The 18291-nt window shown below is 59.8% G+C and overlaps 2 protein-coding genes across 5 annotated transcripts in view; one reads left to right on the top strand and one right to left on the bottom strand.

The window, feature by feature from the left end:
* Positions 1 to 18291, bottom strand: part of Ndufa13 (NADH:ubiquinone oxidoreductase subunit A13) — a 200475-nt gene that overhangs the window by 31176 nt on the left and 151008 nt on the right. The gene's annotated exons all lie outside the window — the stretch shown is intronic.
* Positions 1 to 18291, top strand: part of Eps15l1 (epidermal growth factor receptor pathway substrate 15 like 1) — a 42457-nt gene that overhangs the window by 6178 nt on the left and 17988 nt on the right. For 3 of the 4 annotated variants that reach the window (XM_090335220.1, XM_090335204.1, XM_090335231.1), the window contains exons 2-16: positions 1936 to 1977; positions 2070 to 2159; positions 2606 to 2653; positions 3054 to 3149; positions 3390 to 3452; positions 6022 to 6147; positions 6689 to 6748; positions 7156 to 7389; positions 9730 to 9887; positions 10778 to 10934; positions 11200 to 11285; positions 11373 to 11445; positions 12993 to 13154; positions 14156 to 14353; positions 16100 to 16228. In XM_090335220.1, the coding sequence (XP_090191346.1) occupies positions 1936 to 1977; positions 2070 to 2159; positions 2606 to 2653; positions 3054 to 3149; positions 3390 to 3452; positions 6022 to 6147; positions 6689 to 6748; positions 7156 to 7389; positions 9730 to 9887; positions 10778 to 10934; positions 11200 to 11285; positions 11373 to 11445; positions 12993 to 13154; positions 14156 to 14353; positions 16100 to 16228 (1722 nt within the window). The remainder of the gene's footprint in view (positions 1 to 1935; positions 1978 to 2069; positions 2160 to 2605; positions 2654 to 3053; positions 3150 to 3389; positions 3453 to 6021; positions 6148 to 6688; positions 6749 to 7155; positions 7390 to 9729; positions 9888 to 10777; positions 10935 to 11199; positions 11286 to 11372; positions 11446 to 12992; positions 13155 to 14155; positions 14354 to 16099; positions 16229 to 18291) is intronic. The other variant, XM_090335211.1, reaches the window with a different exon arrangement.

Below are 18291 nucleotides of genomic sequence, written 5' to 3'. Positions count from 1 at the left end.
GGGCTGGCTCCCGGCTTTGTCTGCAGTGATGAGTGATTACTAGAAGGACCAGAGTGGACTTCACAAGGGGCTGTATGTGGGTGCCACTTGCACTGGCCTTCAGGGGCCAAGACAACTACAGGGAGCAGTCCCGGCACACAGCTGTCCCCACATGGCAACAGGTCCTCGAGCCTGGGGACCCACGTTTAGGGAAGCAGCCCCGCTGGTAGGCCGTGACTCTGTCAGTGCTGTGCACCATCCCGCTGAGCCCAGGCTTTTGACGGGCGGGGGAGCAGACGCAGGACGGCCGGAGTGGTGCTGCCCACTCCCAGCCTGAGCCTCTGCCCAGGCTCCCGCAGGGTCTCCTCCCTGGCTGCATCTGCCCGCCTGCAGCTCTGCCCTCCCCAGCCAGGACTGCCGCCCTTCTCACACACACCAGCTTCCTTCCCGGAGGCCCTGACCCCTTCCTGTGTCCCTCTGCCCTTGCCTTTGTGTCTTCTCTTCCTCCTCTCCATACGGAAGCCTGCTGTGCTCTTCAGTCTTACTGTTTAGTGGGTCTGGGGGGCCTGGGGTGGAGCCAGGCCTGGATGGTTCATGGTAGGCCTCACGGCAGCACAGCCAGGCTATCGGCAGCTCACGTGCTCTTTCCCCCGTGTGGCGGGGCCACACGCTGCACTGCGGTGCTGGGAATGCTGTCATGTGAAGCCGCAGCCCACGGCATCTCCAGGTTCAGCCAGGCGTCACACAGCCGAGGGGCATGCGGGCTGGGAGCACGGGCGCCACATGTTGTTTGTCTTAGAAGAAATAACCATGTTCATCTGTGATGCATGTCCCATGCGGGGTCAGGGCCAGCCTAGAGCTGTCAGTCAGAGCTCTCACCTGAGAGGAACAGGACCTGAAGTCGTCCTCTCACCAGGTCACAATCCGGTCGGGATCGTGTGTGCAGGGTCTGGTGTGCGTGCCCCTGCATGCCGTGTACAGGACTGGAACTCAGGGCCCGGATACTGTCCTGAAGTTTTTTGCTCAGGGCTGGTACTCTGTCATTTGAGCCCCAGCTCCACTTCCGGTTCTTGCTGGTTAATGGAGATGAGCGTCTCACAGACTTTCCTGCCGGGGTGGCTTTGATCCCAGCCTCCGGGATAGATAGATTAAAGGCGACATGCACCACCAGTGCCCTTCCTTCCCTGGCTTACTTGCTCTACAGCCCAGGCTGTATGTATTGGGGTTTCAGACAGACTCGCACACTTGGCTCCTGTCTTGAAAAGGAAAACACACACACACACACCCTAGACTTACTGTGATGGGTCACAAACTCCTTCCTCGCAGAGCTGCCTGGTGGCAACACAGCACAGCCCTGGTGCAGCGGTGACCCGCCTCTGCCCTGACTCCCGCACCCCAGGCAGGCCCCTCGCGCTCCCTCCTTTCCGGCCTCCCCCTCTTCTCTCTGCTCAGCTCACACGTTGTTCCAGTATCCCCCAAGAAGCTGACCTAGTCTGGGATTCCGTGTATATGTGTGTGTGTGTGTGTGTGTGTCCACATGCGCATACACATGCCAGTACTGGGGCTGGGTGCTGTTCCTGAGCCTTTTCACTCGAGGCTGGTCCGATTTAAGCCACAGCTCCACTTCTAGCCTTTTCCAAGTTCATTAGAGATAATTCTTAAGGAGTTTGCCCCCCTGGGCCGGCTTTGAACTGTGATCCTCTGGTCACAGCCCATGGGTAAGCTGGGATGAGAGCGTGACACTGGCACAGGGCAGGGGTCCCTTTTAGCCGGCCAGCCCAGTTCCCACGGGAGAGACGCTGAGCATGTGCCCAGCGCCCAGCATGCACAGCGTCCCGGCCAGTGGTACTGTCCAAAAGCTTGGGGAGCACGGCCCCATGTGTGCACCCCAGCCCTCGCCATCGCAGACCCACAGAGTGGAGACTGCCCTGACCGCCGCTGTGGTTTCCCTTGCAGATTCCCGGTGGAAACCCGCTCTACGAATCCTACTACAAGCAGGTAAACCCAGGCCCAGCCATGCTGGCCATAGGACCCCTGTTGCTCCCCTGCCCCTGGACCTCTGCTCAGTGCTGCCCTTGCCCCCCCTCCAGGTGGACCCCACCTACACTGGGAGAGTAGGGGCCAGCGAGGCCGCGCTTTTCCTCAAGAAGTCGGGTCTCTCTGACATCATCCTTGGGAAGGTACGGGTGCGTGCGCGCGTGGGTGCGTGTGCGTGCGTGAGGGGGAGAGAGACAGAGAGCGTGCGAGCATGTGGCGGTTTCTCGCTCTTGGCTGCCCCCACACTCCCCCTTGCCAGGGCCCTCCCTGGGGCTCTGGTATGGCCTGGTCAGCTGAGCTGTGACCAGTGTGTCCCAAACCCTGATGAAGCCAAGGTGTGGTGCATGCCTGCAGTCCCAGCACCATGGAGCCAGGCAGGAGGTCGGCCAGCCCGCCCCACGCTCCCCCCGCCCCAGGCAGGCACCCTGTGGTCCCATAGCCACCAGCAGCCAGGACTAAGTACTTTGAGTCTCAAGGGCTGTGGCTGTGGTGACAGGAGGCACCCTTGGGGGTGCCTTGCTGGGCAGTGACATCGGTGACATTGGCCATTGTGGGTGGCAACTTCAGTGGCATTTTTGTGTCTCCACAGATATGGGACCTGGCTGACCCAGAAGGTAAAGGGTTCTTGGACAAACAGGTATTTATTGACACGCGCTCATGGGCGCAAGGCTGGCCCAGGGAGTCCTGGGCCGCCACCCGCCCTCCGTGGGCCGTGCTGCCGCATGAGGGCCTCTAACACCTGTCACCTTCCTGCTGATGGGAGGATTTAAGATCCATGGACTTGCATGCCACACCTCCGGCCCCACACAGTTCTGTAAAACCCACCCCGGTGCGGCCTAGTGGCAGAATGTGGGCCTGGCCCCCTGTATTGCACAGAAGAGTGTGGCCCACAGGCGCCTGGGGGCGGGGGCTCTGGTGCTGGAAGAGCCCGTGTGCGGGTGGCCGTCCCTGGGGTGGGGGCAGCTGGCTGCATGTCTGGGCGGTCCTTGAGGTTGGGGGGCCTGCTTTCCCACACCCCAACCCTTCATGGCTTGCAGGGCTTCTATGTGGCCCTCAGGCTGGTGGCGTGTGCGCAGAGTGGCCATGAAGTCACCCTGAGTAACTTGAACCTCACCATGCCGCCGCCCAAATTTGTAAGTGTCCTGCACCCCAACATGCGTGCACATGACTGCCCCAGCCTTCTGGCCTCTGCTGGCTCTCAGTGCACACCCCATCTGCCCCACTCGTTCCAGAACCGTCCCATCCCCCCCCACCCTGGTGGCACGGTGTCTGTGTGGGGTCTCCATCCTGGCCTTGGCCACCACACCACAGCCCCCACCCCGCCCCCACGGCAGGCCCAGCCCCCTCCCCCTGACCAGAACATCTCCTCCCAGCACGACACCAGCAGCCCGCTGATGGCCACGCCGCCGCCCGCCGAGACCCACTGGGCCGTGAGGGTAAGTGCTGCCCATAACCTCACTGGCCCAGCCCTGTTGGGTCCTGCCCTGTCCCATCCCGTCCCGTGAAAGCCTCTCTGCGGAAGTGCCCTGTCAGCTGCCATTGCAGGATTTCTTTTTTTTTTTTTTTTAAATGGGTCATGGGGCTTGGACTCTGGGCCTGGGCGCTGTCCCTGAGCTCTTCAGCCCAAGGCTACCTCCCTACCCTTGAGCCACACACAGCCCCACGTCCCATTTCCTAGAGGTTAATTGGAGATACGAGTCTCAGGTCCTTTTGTGCCAGGGCTGGCTTTGATCCTTGATCCCCAGACCTCAGCCTCCTGAGTAGCTGGGATGACAGGCGTGAGCCACCACACCCAGCCACAGGTTGCATTTCTGAAAGCCTTAGTGGACTGGCATCCTCAGCTCCGGGTCTGTGGTCTCCTTGGCATGCGGTGTGGCATGGAATCGGCCTCTCACCTGCCAGGCCTGCCCCTCCCCGTTGTCCTTGCCTGGCCCTGCCTCTTTCTCATGGCTTCCCCCACTGCCTGCCCCTCTGTGGGTGTGATGCCCTCCTGGGACTTGGATCAGTTTTTATTTTTTGTTGTGCCTAGCTGATCTTGAGCCTTGCTCCTATGTCTGCCACCACAGCGCCACCATGTGTGGCCATTATCGTCTAGTGTAAGGCTGTTGTTCTTGAGAGCAGCCCATGCCCTGGCCCCGCTCACTGCAGGCAGGCCTCACACCACGGGCCTTCCTGCTCTTTTTGGTTGATGGGAATGGAAGACGGGGAGTGCCTGCACGGAGGGTGGGCATGCCTGCGGTCCTGGCCCTCCAGAGGCTGAGGCAGGGGTCCAGAGGCCTTGTCTCAGAAAAAGTAAAGACCCTGGAGACTTCTCACAAGCACAGCTCCACTTGGGAGGAGCCAAGGGAGGGGCGCCCCCTCTCCCGCGTCACCCACGCTGCCGCACCCCCCAGACAGGCTCGCTTTGCCTTCAGTAGCAAATAAATACAAACTCCCTGCCCCCGGTACTCGGGGCCTGTTTTGTTGTTTTGTTCTTTCTTTTAATGTTGTGTGCTTTTGGGGAATAGAATCTAGCTAGTAGCCCAGGCTGGCCTTGAACTTAATCCTTCTGCCTCTGCTTCCAAAGCCAGGGTCCCAGGCACATGTTCTCATTCCCCGGGGTTGTGCTGTTCCCTGTGGATAGGGCGGGGTAGGGTGGGGTGTAAGGCAGAAAGGACAGCGAGGGCCTCACAGGACCGGGACCGCAGTGCCAGCTGGCAGCATGGGGGCTGGAGGCGTTCTCTCTGGGCACTGCAGACTTGGGGAAGTTGCATGGTTCTGGGACATGGCACCCGAGACCTTAGGCCTTAGCCCTCCGGTGTTGGGGTCTTGGCAGGTAGCAGCAGTCCTGAGCTGGGGGTCGTGGGTACAGCAGGCCAGGGGTCTGGGGAGGGGATCCTGCTGGAGAGGTGCAGGGGAGGGGAGGAAGGGGGAGAGGAGAAATGGCAAGGAGTCTGCATTCCAACAGGAGCTGAGCAACAGCCTTGAGCTGCCAAGTGTTTGTCCCCAGCTCAGGAGGCCTTCCTGGCCAGCGAGTCCAGTGGGGACAAGGACCGCAGGGGGAGGGTCTGTTACACACAGCACTGCCTCTTCCTGGTCTTCTTTCTTATTTTCTTTAACTGTTTTGTGGTACTAGAGTCTAAACTCGGGGCCTTCTGCTCTGTAGGTGGGCTATCTACCACTCGAGCCACGCCTCCAGCCCCTGTGCTTTCATTTTTATCTTGATAGGGTCTTGAGGTATGCCTGGACCATGACCCTTCTATTTACGCTTCCCCCCACATCATCATCCCCAGCTTTTTACTGGTTGAGATGGATGCTCGGGAGCTGAGATCCTCGGATCTCTACCTCTTGAATAGCAAGGATCACAGGTATGAGCCACTGTGCTCGGCCTTTGTTTTTTTTACTGTGCTGAGGAGGGAACCCAGGGCCTCACGCCTGCCAGTTAGGTGAGGCACCACTGAGCTTGCGCTCAGGGCCTGGGCGCTGTCTCTGAACTTCTTTTAGTGTTCTGCCACCTGAGCCACAGCTCTGCTTCTGGCTTTTTTGATGATCCATTGGAGTTAATCTCACGGACTTTTCTGCCTGGGCCGGCTTTGCCCGGGGCTCCATAGTTCTCAGCTTCCAGAGCAGCTGGGGTTGCAGGCATGAGCCACCAGTGTCCAGCTCTGTTTTTAGTTTTCAGTGGTCAAAACCCCATTTGCGCACTGTCAGTGCATCCGCACTGTGCCACCGTTAGCCCCACATCTCCCAGCTCCTGCCGGGCTCCGTCACCGCTGCTGTGTTCCGTGTGTCTGCCGTGGAGTGGGCCTCGTGCAGTCAGCTCCTTGCTTCCCAACACTGGCACTTGACCAGCAGTCTCAGGCCCACCTTAAGGGGTCATGGGGGGGGACCTGGACTCCAGCTGTCTGCTGCCTGCCAGGGTCCCCGTTGCCCCCTGTGGGCGGCTGGGTGTGCAAGAGGAGGGCCGGGGGCTCCGTGGGTTCCAGCCCCCCATCTTGCCCGCACTCACGGCCGTGCTTTCCTCAGGTGGAGGAGAAGGCGAAATTTGATGGCATTTTTGAGAGCCTCTTACCTGTCAACGGGCTGCTGTCGGGGGACAAGGTGAAGCCGGTGCTCATGAACTCCAAGCTGCCTCTGGACGTGCTGGGCCGGGTAAGGGCTTCCTGTGGGCAGAGGCAGGGAGCTGCACCCCGGCCCAGAGGCAGGCCGCCTGGCCCCGGGGCCACGTAGTCCTGTAGGAGAAGCACTGAAAAGACAGTGGTTGGAGCCGAAGTGGAGCCGTGGGTCCTGAGGGAGGACCTCAGGGACAGCACCACGGTGGACTTGGAAGTAAACTCACCGATGCACGTGTGCACACTCACGGAGGGGGCCTCGGGGGGGGGTGGGGTCTCCTGGTCTCCCTTCTCAGCGCAGGCCTGAGGGCTGTGCACTGTGGGTGGTGCTGGAGTGGGTCACGTGGCCAGCAGGATGGGAAGGATGGCGCTTTGTGGCTGGGGGAGGGCGGGAATCCCACAGCGCCTGCTCAGCTTGGCCCACAAGGGCCTAGAGACAGGGCTCCAGCGGGGACCGGGGTGCACAGGTCCCCTGGCGTCCAATGGTCAGTGTCGCCCACACCACTGTGACTCGCCATGGTTGCTCGCTGGCTCTGGGCCACCAAGCTTCCCTCCCTGACCCCACTGGCCTGTCCCCACAGGTCTGGGACCTCAGTGACATCGACAAGGACGGGCACCTGGACCGGGACGAGTTTGCCGTGGTAGGCCCCGCCACACCCCAGCCCCTCTTGCTTTGGCAGCCCCAGCTGATGGACCCCCGGGGCCCAGCCCTCTGGGGTGGTGAGGCCAGAACAGTGGAGGGCAGTCCTGTAGTTCTCACGCCCAGCCTGAGCAGCCCGGACCCCTCTGTGCCAGGGCGCCGCAGGTCTAAGGTGGTCCCTTGGGCGCTGTTAATAGCAAAGCATGCGGGAGAGAGGTACACCTGCGGGAGCATTCTCATCCTCTGAAGCTTTCGGGGTAGTATGTTTGGACCATGGGGGACTGAAAGTGGGAGGGTGAGGCCGCAGGTGAGGAAGGCGAGCTTAGCCATGCGTCCTGGCACCTGGGGCCTGGCACACACCTCCCAGACACCCCCTCAGTGCCCTCACCCCGTGGTTTGCACCCACAGGCCATGCACCTGGTGTACCGAGCACTGGAGAAGGAGCCCGTGCCCTCCACCCTGCCCCCGGCCCTCCTCCCACCCTCCAAGAGGAAGAAGGTGGCGTTCCCGGGCGCTGTGCCCGTGCTGCCCGCCAGCCCCCCGCCCAAGGACAGCCTGCGCTCCACGCCCTCCCACGGCAGCGTGAGCAGCCTCAACAGCGCGGGCAGCCTGTCCCCCAAGCATGGTGCCAAGCAGCCCCAGGTACGCGAGCCGTCCTTACCTGCCCCGCAGCGGGGGACCCCTGGCTGGGGCCTTGGCTTGCACAGTGGTGCACACCTGGGCCTCCCCTGGTTTTAGCATTCGCATCGCAGGTAGAGTGACAGGCACCCGGCACCACGCCCAATCCTCCGTGGAGAAGTGGTCTCATGAGCTTGCCTGTCCAAGCTGGCCTCCAGCAGCCGCCGCCCATTTTGTCAAGAAGGAAGGGTTGCAGGCACGACTTGAGATGAGACGTTCCTTTTTTCCCCCTTTTATGTTTTGTTGGTCTTGGGGATTGAACTTGGGACCTAGGCTCTGTCCCTGAGCTCCTCACCTCAAGACTAGTGCTCTACCACTTGGAGCCGCAGCTCCACGTCCAGTTCTCTGGTGGTTCACTGAAGAGCCTTAAGAGTCTCACGGACTTTTCCTGCCCAGGTTGGCTCTGGACCACGATCCTCAGCTCTCAGCTTCCCCAGTAGCTAGGATGACAGGCGGGAGCTCCGGTGCCCGGTCCTGATGTGAGCTTGCAAAGGAACTTTACGACTGAGAGTCTCGCCCTGGGCCTCTCTGGTGGAGGTTGGTCCTTTGGAGGCTGGACAGTGCCTGGCAGAGGGCCGCCCATCCTTGGCCTGCCCTCCATTCCTCCACAGCTCTGCTCCCGCCCCTGCGCCCCACACCACGTCCAATGCTTGGTGTTGGCCCGGCCCCCTGGGCACAGGATCCTCTGTGCCTCCTGTCACCCCCACACTGGAGCCGTCACAGAGGGTGAGGGCGAGGACAGGGCTGGACCTGTGGCAATGCCTTCCTGTGAGCTCGTGGTTGCTGCTGCATTTGGGGCATCCAGGAGGCAGGCCTCGCAGGCCAGGGGAGGCTGAGGCAGGGTCCCAGCGTCCCAGTCTTGACCACTGTGGTTGCCTCTTTCCACACCCCAGGCTAGCGCTCGTCAGACCCCTAAACTCCCACCCCCGCCATGCACCAAGTTGCCATAGAGCCCCTGCTGCCCCAAGTCTGCACTTTGCTAAGGGCCTGGCCAGCTCTAAGGAGAGGACAACTCTTATTGCTAGCCCTGTGGCCCTCCTGGCATCCGTGCTGGGTCCCTAATGTACCCCGTATCCCGCAGCCACCAGCCAGGCAGCAGATTCATTTGACTAGCGCAGCAAGTGCTTGGACTCTGGCGTCCCAGACTGTGGACATAGGGGCTGAGGCTCTGTCTCCACCCTGCTTGTCTGCTTCATGGCTCTTTTGTTGGTGGTGGTTGTGGGACTTGAACTCTGGGCCTGGGTGCTGTCCCTGAGCTCTTCAGTTTTAGGCTACCACCTGACTGACTACCCGAACCACAGCACCACTTCGTGGGTGTGTGTGTGTGTGCGCGCGCAAGCTGGTTCTGTGGCTTACACTTGGGGCCTGGGCATTGTACCTGGGATTTTTAGGACGCTACCATTGAGCCACAGCTCTAGTTCCTGCTTCTTGTTGTTGGCTAATTGGAGATAAGAGTCTCTCACACATTCCTGCCCGGTCTGGCTTTGAACTGTGATCATCCGATCTCAGCCTCCTGAGTAGCTGGGATTATAGGCATGAGCCACTGGCGCCCAGCTAGTGTCACTTCTTTCCTGGCATCTAGCATCAGCGGCACTGGCATCCAGCACTTCAGCCCATTTCCTAGGCTGTACCTGAGTGCCACGGGGCTGTGGTTTATAAAGATCAAAGGTTTCGCCCTGTACGGCTGCTTCACCTGAGTGCCCGTCCCCTCATTGGCGATGGGAGCCCCATGCCAGGCACCCACCATGCCACGAACCCAGACTGATTGCACCAGGGAACAGCAGCATAAAGCAGGACTGGGGGCATAGTTCAAGTGGTAGCAAGGCCCCAAGTTCAGAACCCAGCACAGCTGGGTGGGTGGCTCTTGAGAGGGGTGCAGGCCCATCCTCCAGGCTTCACTTCAGGGCAGAGAGATGGCCACGGGGAGGCAGCTGGCCTGGCTGGGCTGACAGGCGTGTGCCGCCCTGTCTGGCGTGGCTTTTCCAAGGCAACCTGGGCAGGTGGCGCTGTGGGCCACACTCCATGGCTGGGAGCATCGAGCGCTCTGCACTATAGGTCTGTCTACCTCGGCCGGCCAGCCAGCACGAGTGCCAGGGCTGCATGGGTGGGTGCCAGGCCCCTCCTGGGTGCCTGCTTTCCCCACACTTCAGCCAGCAGCCCCTATGAAGGGCCATGTCCCTTCCGTGGAGCAGTCGGGGACAGAGGCAGTGCCCCTCACCCCGCCCTGCAAGGCTAGCAGCTGTGGGCAGGGCGTTCCCGGGCCTTTGGTCCCCTGGGGCTTAGGGCTGCGTGTATCCCTTGCAGCCGGCGGTGGCTTGGGTGGTGCCGGTGGCGGACAAGCTGCGCTTCGACGAGGTCTTCCTCCAGACCGACCTGGACCTGGACGGCTACGTGAGCGGGCACGAGGTGAAGGACATCTTCATGCACTCAGGCCTCACCCAGAACCTGCTGGCACACATCTGGTGAGTCTCGGGCGGGCGCTGCGCCCCCGTGCCCCCCTGCTGGCCGGGGTTGGGGGGAATGCATCCCCATGCCTGTCCTCCACGACAGTGGGTGGGGTCACCCTGGCAGTGCTGGCCTCAGCCTGGTCCCCACAAGCCCAGCGAGCCCCAGGAAATGCTGTGGCACCACTGCTCAACACAGCACGTCCTGGGGAGTAGCTGAGGGCAGATGGCGATGATGACGATGACAATGACGAGAGCGATAATGACAATGACCCGGCTCTGGGTCAGGAGGGCTGGTGTCCCGCAGACACAGACATGGCGGACTGTGCGGGCTTTGCTCGCAGCCTCCTTCCTTCTTGTGGCGGGCGTGGGGTGACTCTGGGATGGCCTTGAGAGGCCAAGACTGCCTCCCGCTATCACAGCCACAGCCGTGTCCATTGCGTGGCTGAGTGCAGTGCAGTGCCCTCACTTGGTAGGCACCAGAGCCACGTGGGCAGGGGCGCCCCTCTGGCTCGGGAGGCGTGTTGCGTGTGTGACAAACGCCCCAGACCTGAACCCCATGTGGTGACAGCCCCTGCCGTGTGGAAGCACCCGCGTTCCTCTGCTTCCCGAGTCTTCCGGAGACAGGCTCTTCCTATGCAGCCAGGGCCCTGGAGCTCCCATCCTCCCGCCTCAGCCTCCTGAGTCATGGGAATGCTGGTGTGCTCCCCCGCCACCTCCTGTGGCCAGTTAGGACTTGTGGACGGACAAGGACAGGCTGTGCCCTGTGCCACTGCACTCAGTCCCTGATGGAGCTGCCTGAAGGCAGCACCCTACGGCCTCGGGAAGGTCTTCCAGGCTCCAGGGTGGAGGACAGGCTCCGCACACACCCGGTCTCCGTGTGTAACTGCACCCCACCTTTCTCCCAGGGCCCTGGCCGATACGAGGCAAACGGGGAAGCTAAGCAAAGACCAATTCGCGCTAGCTATGTATTTCATTCAGCAGAAGGTCAGTAAGGGCATCGACCCGCCTCAAGTCCTCTCGCCAGACATGGTCCCGCCCTCGGAGAGAGGCGCGCCCCAGCCGGTGAGTGGCCCTGCCCCTGCTCCCTGGGCCCTGCCTCTTCTTCACCCCTTCTTGGCCCATGTGACCCCGCCCTCCTCCCACAGCCTGCCCCTGCCCGCTGGGACCCCGCCCCTCCTGCTCACCTTGGTCCTGCTGCTGCCCACCCCTGCTCCCTGAGGCCCTGTCCCTGCACCCAGGGCTTGGATGGCCGCTCGTGTCCCTGCCCCCGAACTGGGACTTCCAGAGCCCAGGCCACCACCCTCAGTGACGGCCTGTCTGACCCTAGGACAGCTCCAGCTCACTGGGCCCCGGGGAGTTCACGGGAGTGAAGGAACTGGACGACATCAGCCAAGAGATTGCCCAGCTGCAGAGGTGCGGGTGCCCCAGGTGGGGGCGTGGCCTGTGGTGGGGCCTTGATCCCCACCCAGGCTCTCACTTCCCGGTTTGTCTTGGTCTCAGGGAGAAGTTCTCCCTGGAACAGGACATTCGGGAGAAGGAGGAGGCAATCCGACAGAAAACCAGTGAAGTCCAGGTACTGCTGTCCACTGCAAGACCCTAACCTCAGCGGGGGTCTGCCCCGGACTCCAGGCTCCAGAAATGACCTTGAAAATGCTGTGGTACTGCCGCACATGGTGACTCAAGCCTGTCATCCTAGCTACTCAGGAGGCTGAGATCTGAAGATCATAGTTCAAAGCCAGTCCAGACACTAACATCCAAGAGACTCATCTCCAATTAATCACCAGAAAACCAGAAGTCGTGCTGTGGTTCAAGGGGTAGGGCAGTAGCCTTGAGCTGAAGAGTTCAGGGGCAACACCCAGGCCCAGAGTTCACCAGAGATCAAATCCCACGACCAACCTAATAAAAACAAAAAAAGGATAGCTGGGCGAGGGGCTCTCACTTGTCATCCTAGCTACTCGGGAGGCTGAGATCTAAGGTTCACCGTTCAAAGCCAGCCAGGGCAACAAAAGGACCTGCGACTCTTATCTAAGTAGATAAATAAATGCTACGGTACTGGAGATAGCTTTAACGAGGGTTTTGTGCATTCCAGAAGAGCACCCTCCTAAGTCGGCCTCCAGCCTGGCACCTGTCTGCTTCCCTTCCGCCTTCCTCTCTCCCTCCCTTTCTCGGGTATAGAGACTTGAACTCGAATGTGTGTCTTTCTTTTTTTTTTTTTTTTTTTTTTTTTTGCCAGTCCTGGGCTTGAGCTCAGGGCCTGAGCACTGTCATTGGACTTTCTCAAGGCTAGAGCTCTACCACTTGAGCCTCAGCACCACTTCCAGCTTTTTTCTATGTATGTGGTACCGAGGAATCGAACCTGGGTCTTCGTGCATGCTAGGCAAGCACTCTACCACTAGGCCAAACTCCGGCCCGAATGTGTGTCTTTCTTGCTGAGCTAGTACTCTATGCTTTGAGCGACACCTCAATTGGAACTTTTTCTTGGTTATCCGGAGATGGAATTTCCAGGACTTTTCTGCCTGCCTGGGCCAACTTCAAACCACAGTCTCCACATCCACCTCCTGAGAGGCAGTAATCACAGGCCCAAGGCACCAGTGCCAAACGCCATGCTCCTTTAGTTTTTGTTTTATTTTATTTTGTGTGCTAGTCCTAGTACTTCAACTCCGGGCCTGGGTGCTGTCCCCTTAGCCTTTTTACTCAAGGATACCGCTCCATTATTGGAGCCACAGCCCATTTCCAGGTTTGTTTTTTTTTTTGTCAAGTACCACTTGGCATTTTCTAGATGTCAATGGAGACAAGAGTCTCAGGTCCTTTTGTGCCCGGGCTGGCTTTGAACCTTGATCCTCAGATCTCAGCCTCCCGAGTAGCTGGGATGGCAGGCGTGAGCCACCACGCCCGGCTCACTTCTAGGTTTTTGGTGGTTAACGGAGACAGAGTCTCATGGACAGTGCTTCTGGGGCTGGGTTTGAACTGTGATCCTCAACTCCTTGGTGTTTTGAGTAGCTGTGATTTCAGGCAGCAGCCTCCGGCGCCCAGTCCCCTTCAGTGCTCCTCGTGTTTAATTAGGGTCGTCATACACTGACCTTGTCACTGTCTCAAGCCCATGCCCACTGCCTCCCCTAGGAGCTACAGAATGACCTGGACAGGGAAACAAGCAGCTTGCAGGAGCTGGAAGCGCAGAAGCAGGATGCCCAGGACCGCCTGGACGAGATGGACCAACAGAAGGCCAAGCTGCGAGACATGCTGAGTGATGTCAGGCAGAAGTGCCAGGACGAGACCCAGATGGTGTGTGTTCCCACCCCTCCTCAGCCTGCCCCGCCCCCTCCAGCCTGACCTCCACATGACCTTGGGTCCCCGGAGACATGGGAACATGGGATGAGCATGGCCTGGTTGGGGAGAAACCCTGAGACCACACCCTCCCCATCTGAGCCAGGCTTGTTTGCAGAGTGAGGAGCTGCTCTAGCTTTTTTTGTTTTAGCCAGGCTCTGGGCTTGAACTCTTCAGCTCAAGGCTACCTCCCTAACCCCTTGAGCCACAGTTCCACGACCCATTTTCTTGAGATTCATTGGAGATAAGGGTCTCATGGTCTTTAGTGCCGGACTGGCTTTGAACCAAGACTCTCAGATCTCAGCGTCCTGGGTAGCGAGGATGACAGGCGGGAGCCCCCGTGCCGGATTAGGAGCTGCTCTTTTTTCAGTCAGTTCACCCTCTTGTCCGTTGTTCCAGGCTGCACTCACAGTGTACCTTGCTCAGCTCCCCTGCCACAGCTGTAGCCTGCATTTTGCTGGTTTTGTTTGTTTTTTGTTGCCAGTTCTGGGATTTGAACTCAGGGCTTGGTCACTGTCCCTGAGCCTCTTTGTGCTCAAGGCTCACCACAGCACCACTTCCAGCTTTTTCTGTGAATAGGAATGGAGCCCAGGGCTTGGTGCATGCTGGGTGAGCGCTCTGCCCCTGGGCCATGCTTTGCCCCTGGCTCTGGCTTCTTGTTAGGCTGACGTTTGTGACAAGGACGGGTGTGCACTGCTGGGCGTGCTTCTGTATTGATGGGATCTTGGGGTGCTCTGCGCTGGCTGCTCTCAGCCTTCCACGTAGTTTAAGCCACTGGGGCCAGGCCAGATTTTCATTCTTCCAGTCCCACCCTGTATCCCAGGCTGGCCTGGAACTTGCCCTCCTCCTGGCTCAGCCTCACGAGTCCTCAAGTCCAGAAGAGGGGCCCCACCATTGGCTGTGGGCGTGAGCAGCCTGTCTTTCTGTGCAGGTCGCTGAGTGATGTCGCCTTCTTTCAGATCTCATCACTGAAAACACAAATCCAGTCCCAGGAGTCAGACCTGAGGACCCAGGAGGACGACCTGAGCCGGGCCAGGTCAGAGCTGAACCGCCTGCAGCAGGAGGAGACGCAGCTGGAGCAGAGCGTCCAGGCAGGCCGCGTGCAGCTGGACACCATCATCAAGTCCCTCCAGTCCACGCAGGATGAGATCAGCCAGGTACGGCGAGGCCTGAGCCCCGCGTCCACTCTCCTCCCACCCGTCTTCCTCCTTGCCCTCGCCAAGGGGGCTTGCTGGGACCCCCTTGGTCCCGACTGGCCTCAGCTCTGTCCAGGTGGGCGTGGCCACAGCAGGAGGGAAGGGGCAGGAGCTCCTCAGTCATCCCTTGGGTCTCTCCGCCCCTCTTCTGGTATTGAGGGCTCTGTACCTAAGGGGTGCCCCCCCCCCCCCGTTTAGTTGTGTTCAGTCATGGGACTTGAACTCTGGGATTGGGCTCTGTCCCTGGGCTCTTTTGCTCAAGGCTAGTGTTCTTAGTGTTTTGCCCCCTGAGTCAGAGCACCGCTTCTGATTTTTGGGGGGTTAATTGGAGATAAGAATGGCTGGGCTGGCTTTGAACCACAATCCACAGATCTCAGCCTCCTGAGTAGCCACTGATGCCTTTTTTGTTTTGTTTTGTGTGTGTTTTGTTTTGTTTTGTTTTTATGGGTCATGGGGCTTGAACTTTGGGCCTGGGCGCTGTCCCTGAGCTCTTCAGCTCAAGGTTACCACTCTACCCCTTTAGCTACAGCCCCACTTCTGTTTTCTAGTGGTTAATTGGGAGTGAAGAGTCTCATGTTCTTTCATGCCTGGGCTGGCTTTGAACCTCTCTCTTAGCCTCCTGAGTAGCTAAGATTACAGGTGTGCGCCATGGCGCCCGGCTCACTTCTGGCCTTTTCTGTGTGTGTGGCACTGAGGAATGGAACCCTGGGGTTTGTGCTCGCTAGTGGAGCACTCCACCACTCGGCCACTTTCCCAGGCAACTTCTTCATCTTTCCATCCTGGGATGGTGGCCATGTGCCACTCTTTATGTGGCCTCAATGGAGAAGCCTCTCCACGCCTCTCCTGCCCAGCCTGGCCTCGACCCTCTGCACAAGCACAGCCCCCACTCAGCCTCTGCACAGGTGCAGCCCTAGCCTCCAGCTGAGAATCAGAAAGAGGTCTCCCAGTCTGGCTGTAATCTGTGGTCCTTCCGTTTGCAGCCAACCAGGTAGCTAGGGTCACAGGTGTCAGGTGATGGCCTGAGGTCATGCAGAATATACAGCACTTGACAGGTGCAGCAGGTGGCCAGCGCCCAGGGCTCAAGCCTGGAACCCCAGCTGCTCAAGAGGCTGAGGGCTATGTATTGCATTTGAAGACTGGGCCTAGTGGTAAAGTGCTGGCCTAGCATGCATGAAGCCCTGAGTTCAATTCCTTAGTGCCACATACATAGAAAAAGCCAGAAGTGGTGCTGTGGCTCAAGTGGTAGAGCTCTAACCTTGAGAAAGCTCAAGGACAGTGCAAAGGCCCTGAGTTCAAGCTTCAGGACTGGCAAAAAAAAAAATTATCTTTAATTAACCTGTAAATAGCTAGTCTGAAGGCATGATTTAAGTGGCAGAGTGCCAGTTGTGAGTAAAAGCATGAGACCCTGGGTTCAAGTCCCAGTATTGGTGGGAAGGAAGGAAGGAGTGGACATACACCTGGCTTCCCATAGCTCTCCAGGGGGCACGTAGTGCTGTGCTGGAGAGAGTGGTTGTGGGCCCCCCGGGGACAGATGGGGATGGGGAACAGATGGGGTTAGGGGCAGGCATCAGGGGGCTGGGATAGGAGGACAGGAGGGAGTCATGGGGAGGGGGTTTGCAGGACAGGTGGTGTGAGGGGCAGGTGGAGTCCAGGCACAGCGGGGTGGGGAGCGGATGGCTGCCCCTCCACATTCCGCTCTGCCCACAGGCCCGGAGCGCGCTGGCGCAGCTGCAGGAGAGCCGGGTGGAGGCGCAGCGCAGCGTGGAGAGGTGCGAGCGGGCACTGGACGGCACAGGCCCTGGCGCCCTGGCCGACGGTGGTGGATTCGGAGCCATGGTAACGGTGGAGTAGATGCAGCCGCGCCTGCAGCCCTGGCGGGCGCCCCACAATCACACACCAGCCCGGTCCAGCCCTGCCCTGGCCGTGCCCCTGGCCTCCACCGGGCCGCTGCTCTTGGGCCTGGCTCTCGCGCTCTCTGCTCTCGCTCTGGTCCGCCGCCTCTGCCGTCTGTGTTCTTCTTCCCCATGGGCTCAGGCCAGCCTCGGCCTCCCCCTCCTCATCCTCCACTTAACGTCTTACCAGAGCCGCTTCGCTGGCCTTGTCTGGCACACTCGGCCTTGCGCCTCCCTTCTTTGTGGGCTGTGCTGCTTGCACCGCCTGCTCGGGGTCCTTAGCCCGTGGTCATCGACCGCGTCTCCCCCCTCCCCGCATCTGCCTTCCTCCTTCTCAGAGGAGCACCTGCGCAGGCCGCTGTCCCAGCTGCCTGGGAAGGGCACGGGGTGGCATTGGAATAAACACTGTGAACCGGGTGCTCGTTCCCTGCTGTGTCTCGGACAGAGAGAGCCACTGCTGTCTCCTTTGGGGTGCAGCAGGGGGCCTCTGTGGGGTCCAGAACCTTCTGGGGACCTGTTCCTTTTTCATTCAAGGCTGGCTCTACACCATGTGAGTCCCGTCTCCTCCTCCAGCCCTTTGCTGGCTAATTGGAGATGAGAGCCACCCTGGCTGGCTTCAGATCACAGCCCTCAGATCTCAGCCTCCGCAGGCCTTAGGATTACAGCAAGAGGCATGCGACTCTTAAAGCTGTGTGTGTGCGGCTGTTTACTTCCTCATCTAGTGCTGCTGGGGCTGTGGCCAGCGCTGTCCCATCACCTGGTGCCCAGCCAGCCATGTGGCAGATGCCCTACCATGGTGGCCGTGGAGCCAGACTCCACGGACTCTCACGTGCATTAGAGGGTCAGGTCTTCCAGGCTGCCAAGCCTCCGCTCAGCGCCGTCCCTGGGGCTCAGCCGAGCGTACGAGTGGGCACTGATGAGGAGGCCGTCTCCCCCTGCATGCCCCTCATTGTCCTGGCCATGGGGCCTGGGTTCAGGGCTGGCTGCTGCCCCTCAGTTTTCTTGCTCAATGCTGGTGTTCCACCATTGAGCCGCAGCTCCATTTCTGGCTTCTCAGGAAGTGGAGATAAGCGCCCCGTGGACTTTTCTGCCCCAGCTGGCTTTGAGCCCCGACCCTCAGATCTTAGTCTACTGAGTAGTCGAGATTGCAGGTGTGAGCATGGGCGCTGGGCCACCTTGACCTCTTCAGCGAGTGTCAGAACTGACCTGGAGCCCATGCAGAGTGGCCGGGGGAGGTCTAGTGCTGGGGACTGGCCTCAGATGTGTGACTGGCGCCACACGACTCCTTGCTCACCAAGGGGCGTGGGCTACACTGGTGTCCCCAGGATCTTCCATGATGCCCAGGGTCAGGGGAGCACCCTGGGGCTCTGGAGTTAGGGGGAGGTGTGGACTTGGTCTCCCTGAGTCAGCAATTTCCCAGCCCACTGCACAGAGCCACGCCCAGCCTGGCTCCCACTGCCCCTGCCTCCCCGTCCCTGGACCTTGCACCCATCAGCCCCGCATCCTGTGGTCACCACCCACTCGTGGGTGGACCTACCTGCAGACACGCCGCCTCCAGACTCACTGGAGGCTTCCATTCTGATGCCAGGCTGTCTTTCTGTGTCTTTCTTTTGGCACCATTGGAGTGTGAACCCGGGGCCTTGCTCTTGCTAGGTACAAACCTCGAAGCCCTTTGGGGCCTTGTCTTTTATTTATTTTCTGTAAGTTGTAGGGCTTAGACTCTGGGACTGGGCGCTGTCCCTGAGCTCTTCAGCTCAAAGCTACCGCCCCACCCCTTAAGCTACAACAACACTTCCGGTTTTCTGGTGATTAATTGGAAATAAGAGTCTCACGGACTTTTTAGTACCTCGATCCTCAGATCTCAGCCTCCTGAGCAGCTAGGATGACAGGCGTGAGCCACCGTGCCCAGTGGCCCAGTTATTTTTGAGACGGGGTCTCCTTTCCTGTTCAGACACAGATCTGGATCTTGATCCACCTATCATAGGCTTCCCGTCATAGCTGGGATCA

Source organism: Megascapheus bottae, chromosome 1, assembly GCF_031878675.1.
Source record: "Megascapheus bottae isolate mThoBot1 chromosome 1, mThoBot2.hap1, whole genome shotgun sequence".
NCBI classification, from domain to species: Eukaryota; Metazoa; Chordata; class Mammalia; order Rodentia; family Geomyidae; genus Megascapheus; species Megascapheus bottae.
The sequence above is the reverse complement of the archived record's forward strand: the minus strand, read 5'-3'. Positions and strand labels throughout refer to the sequence as shown.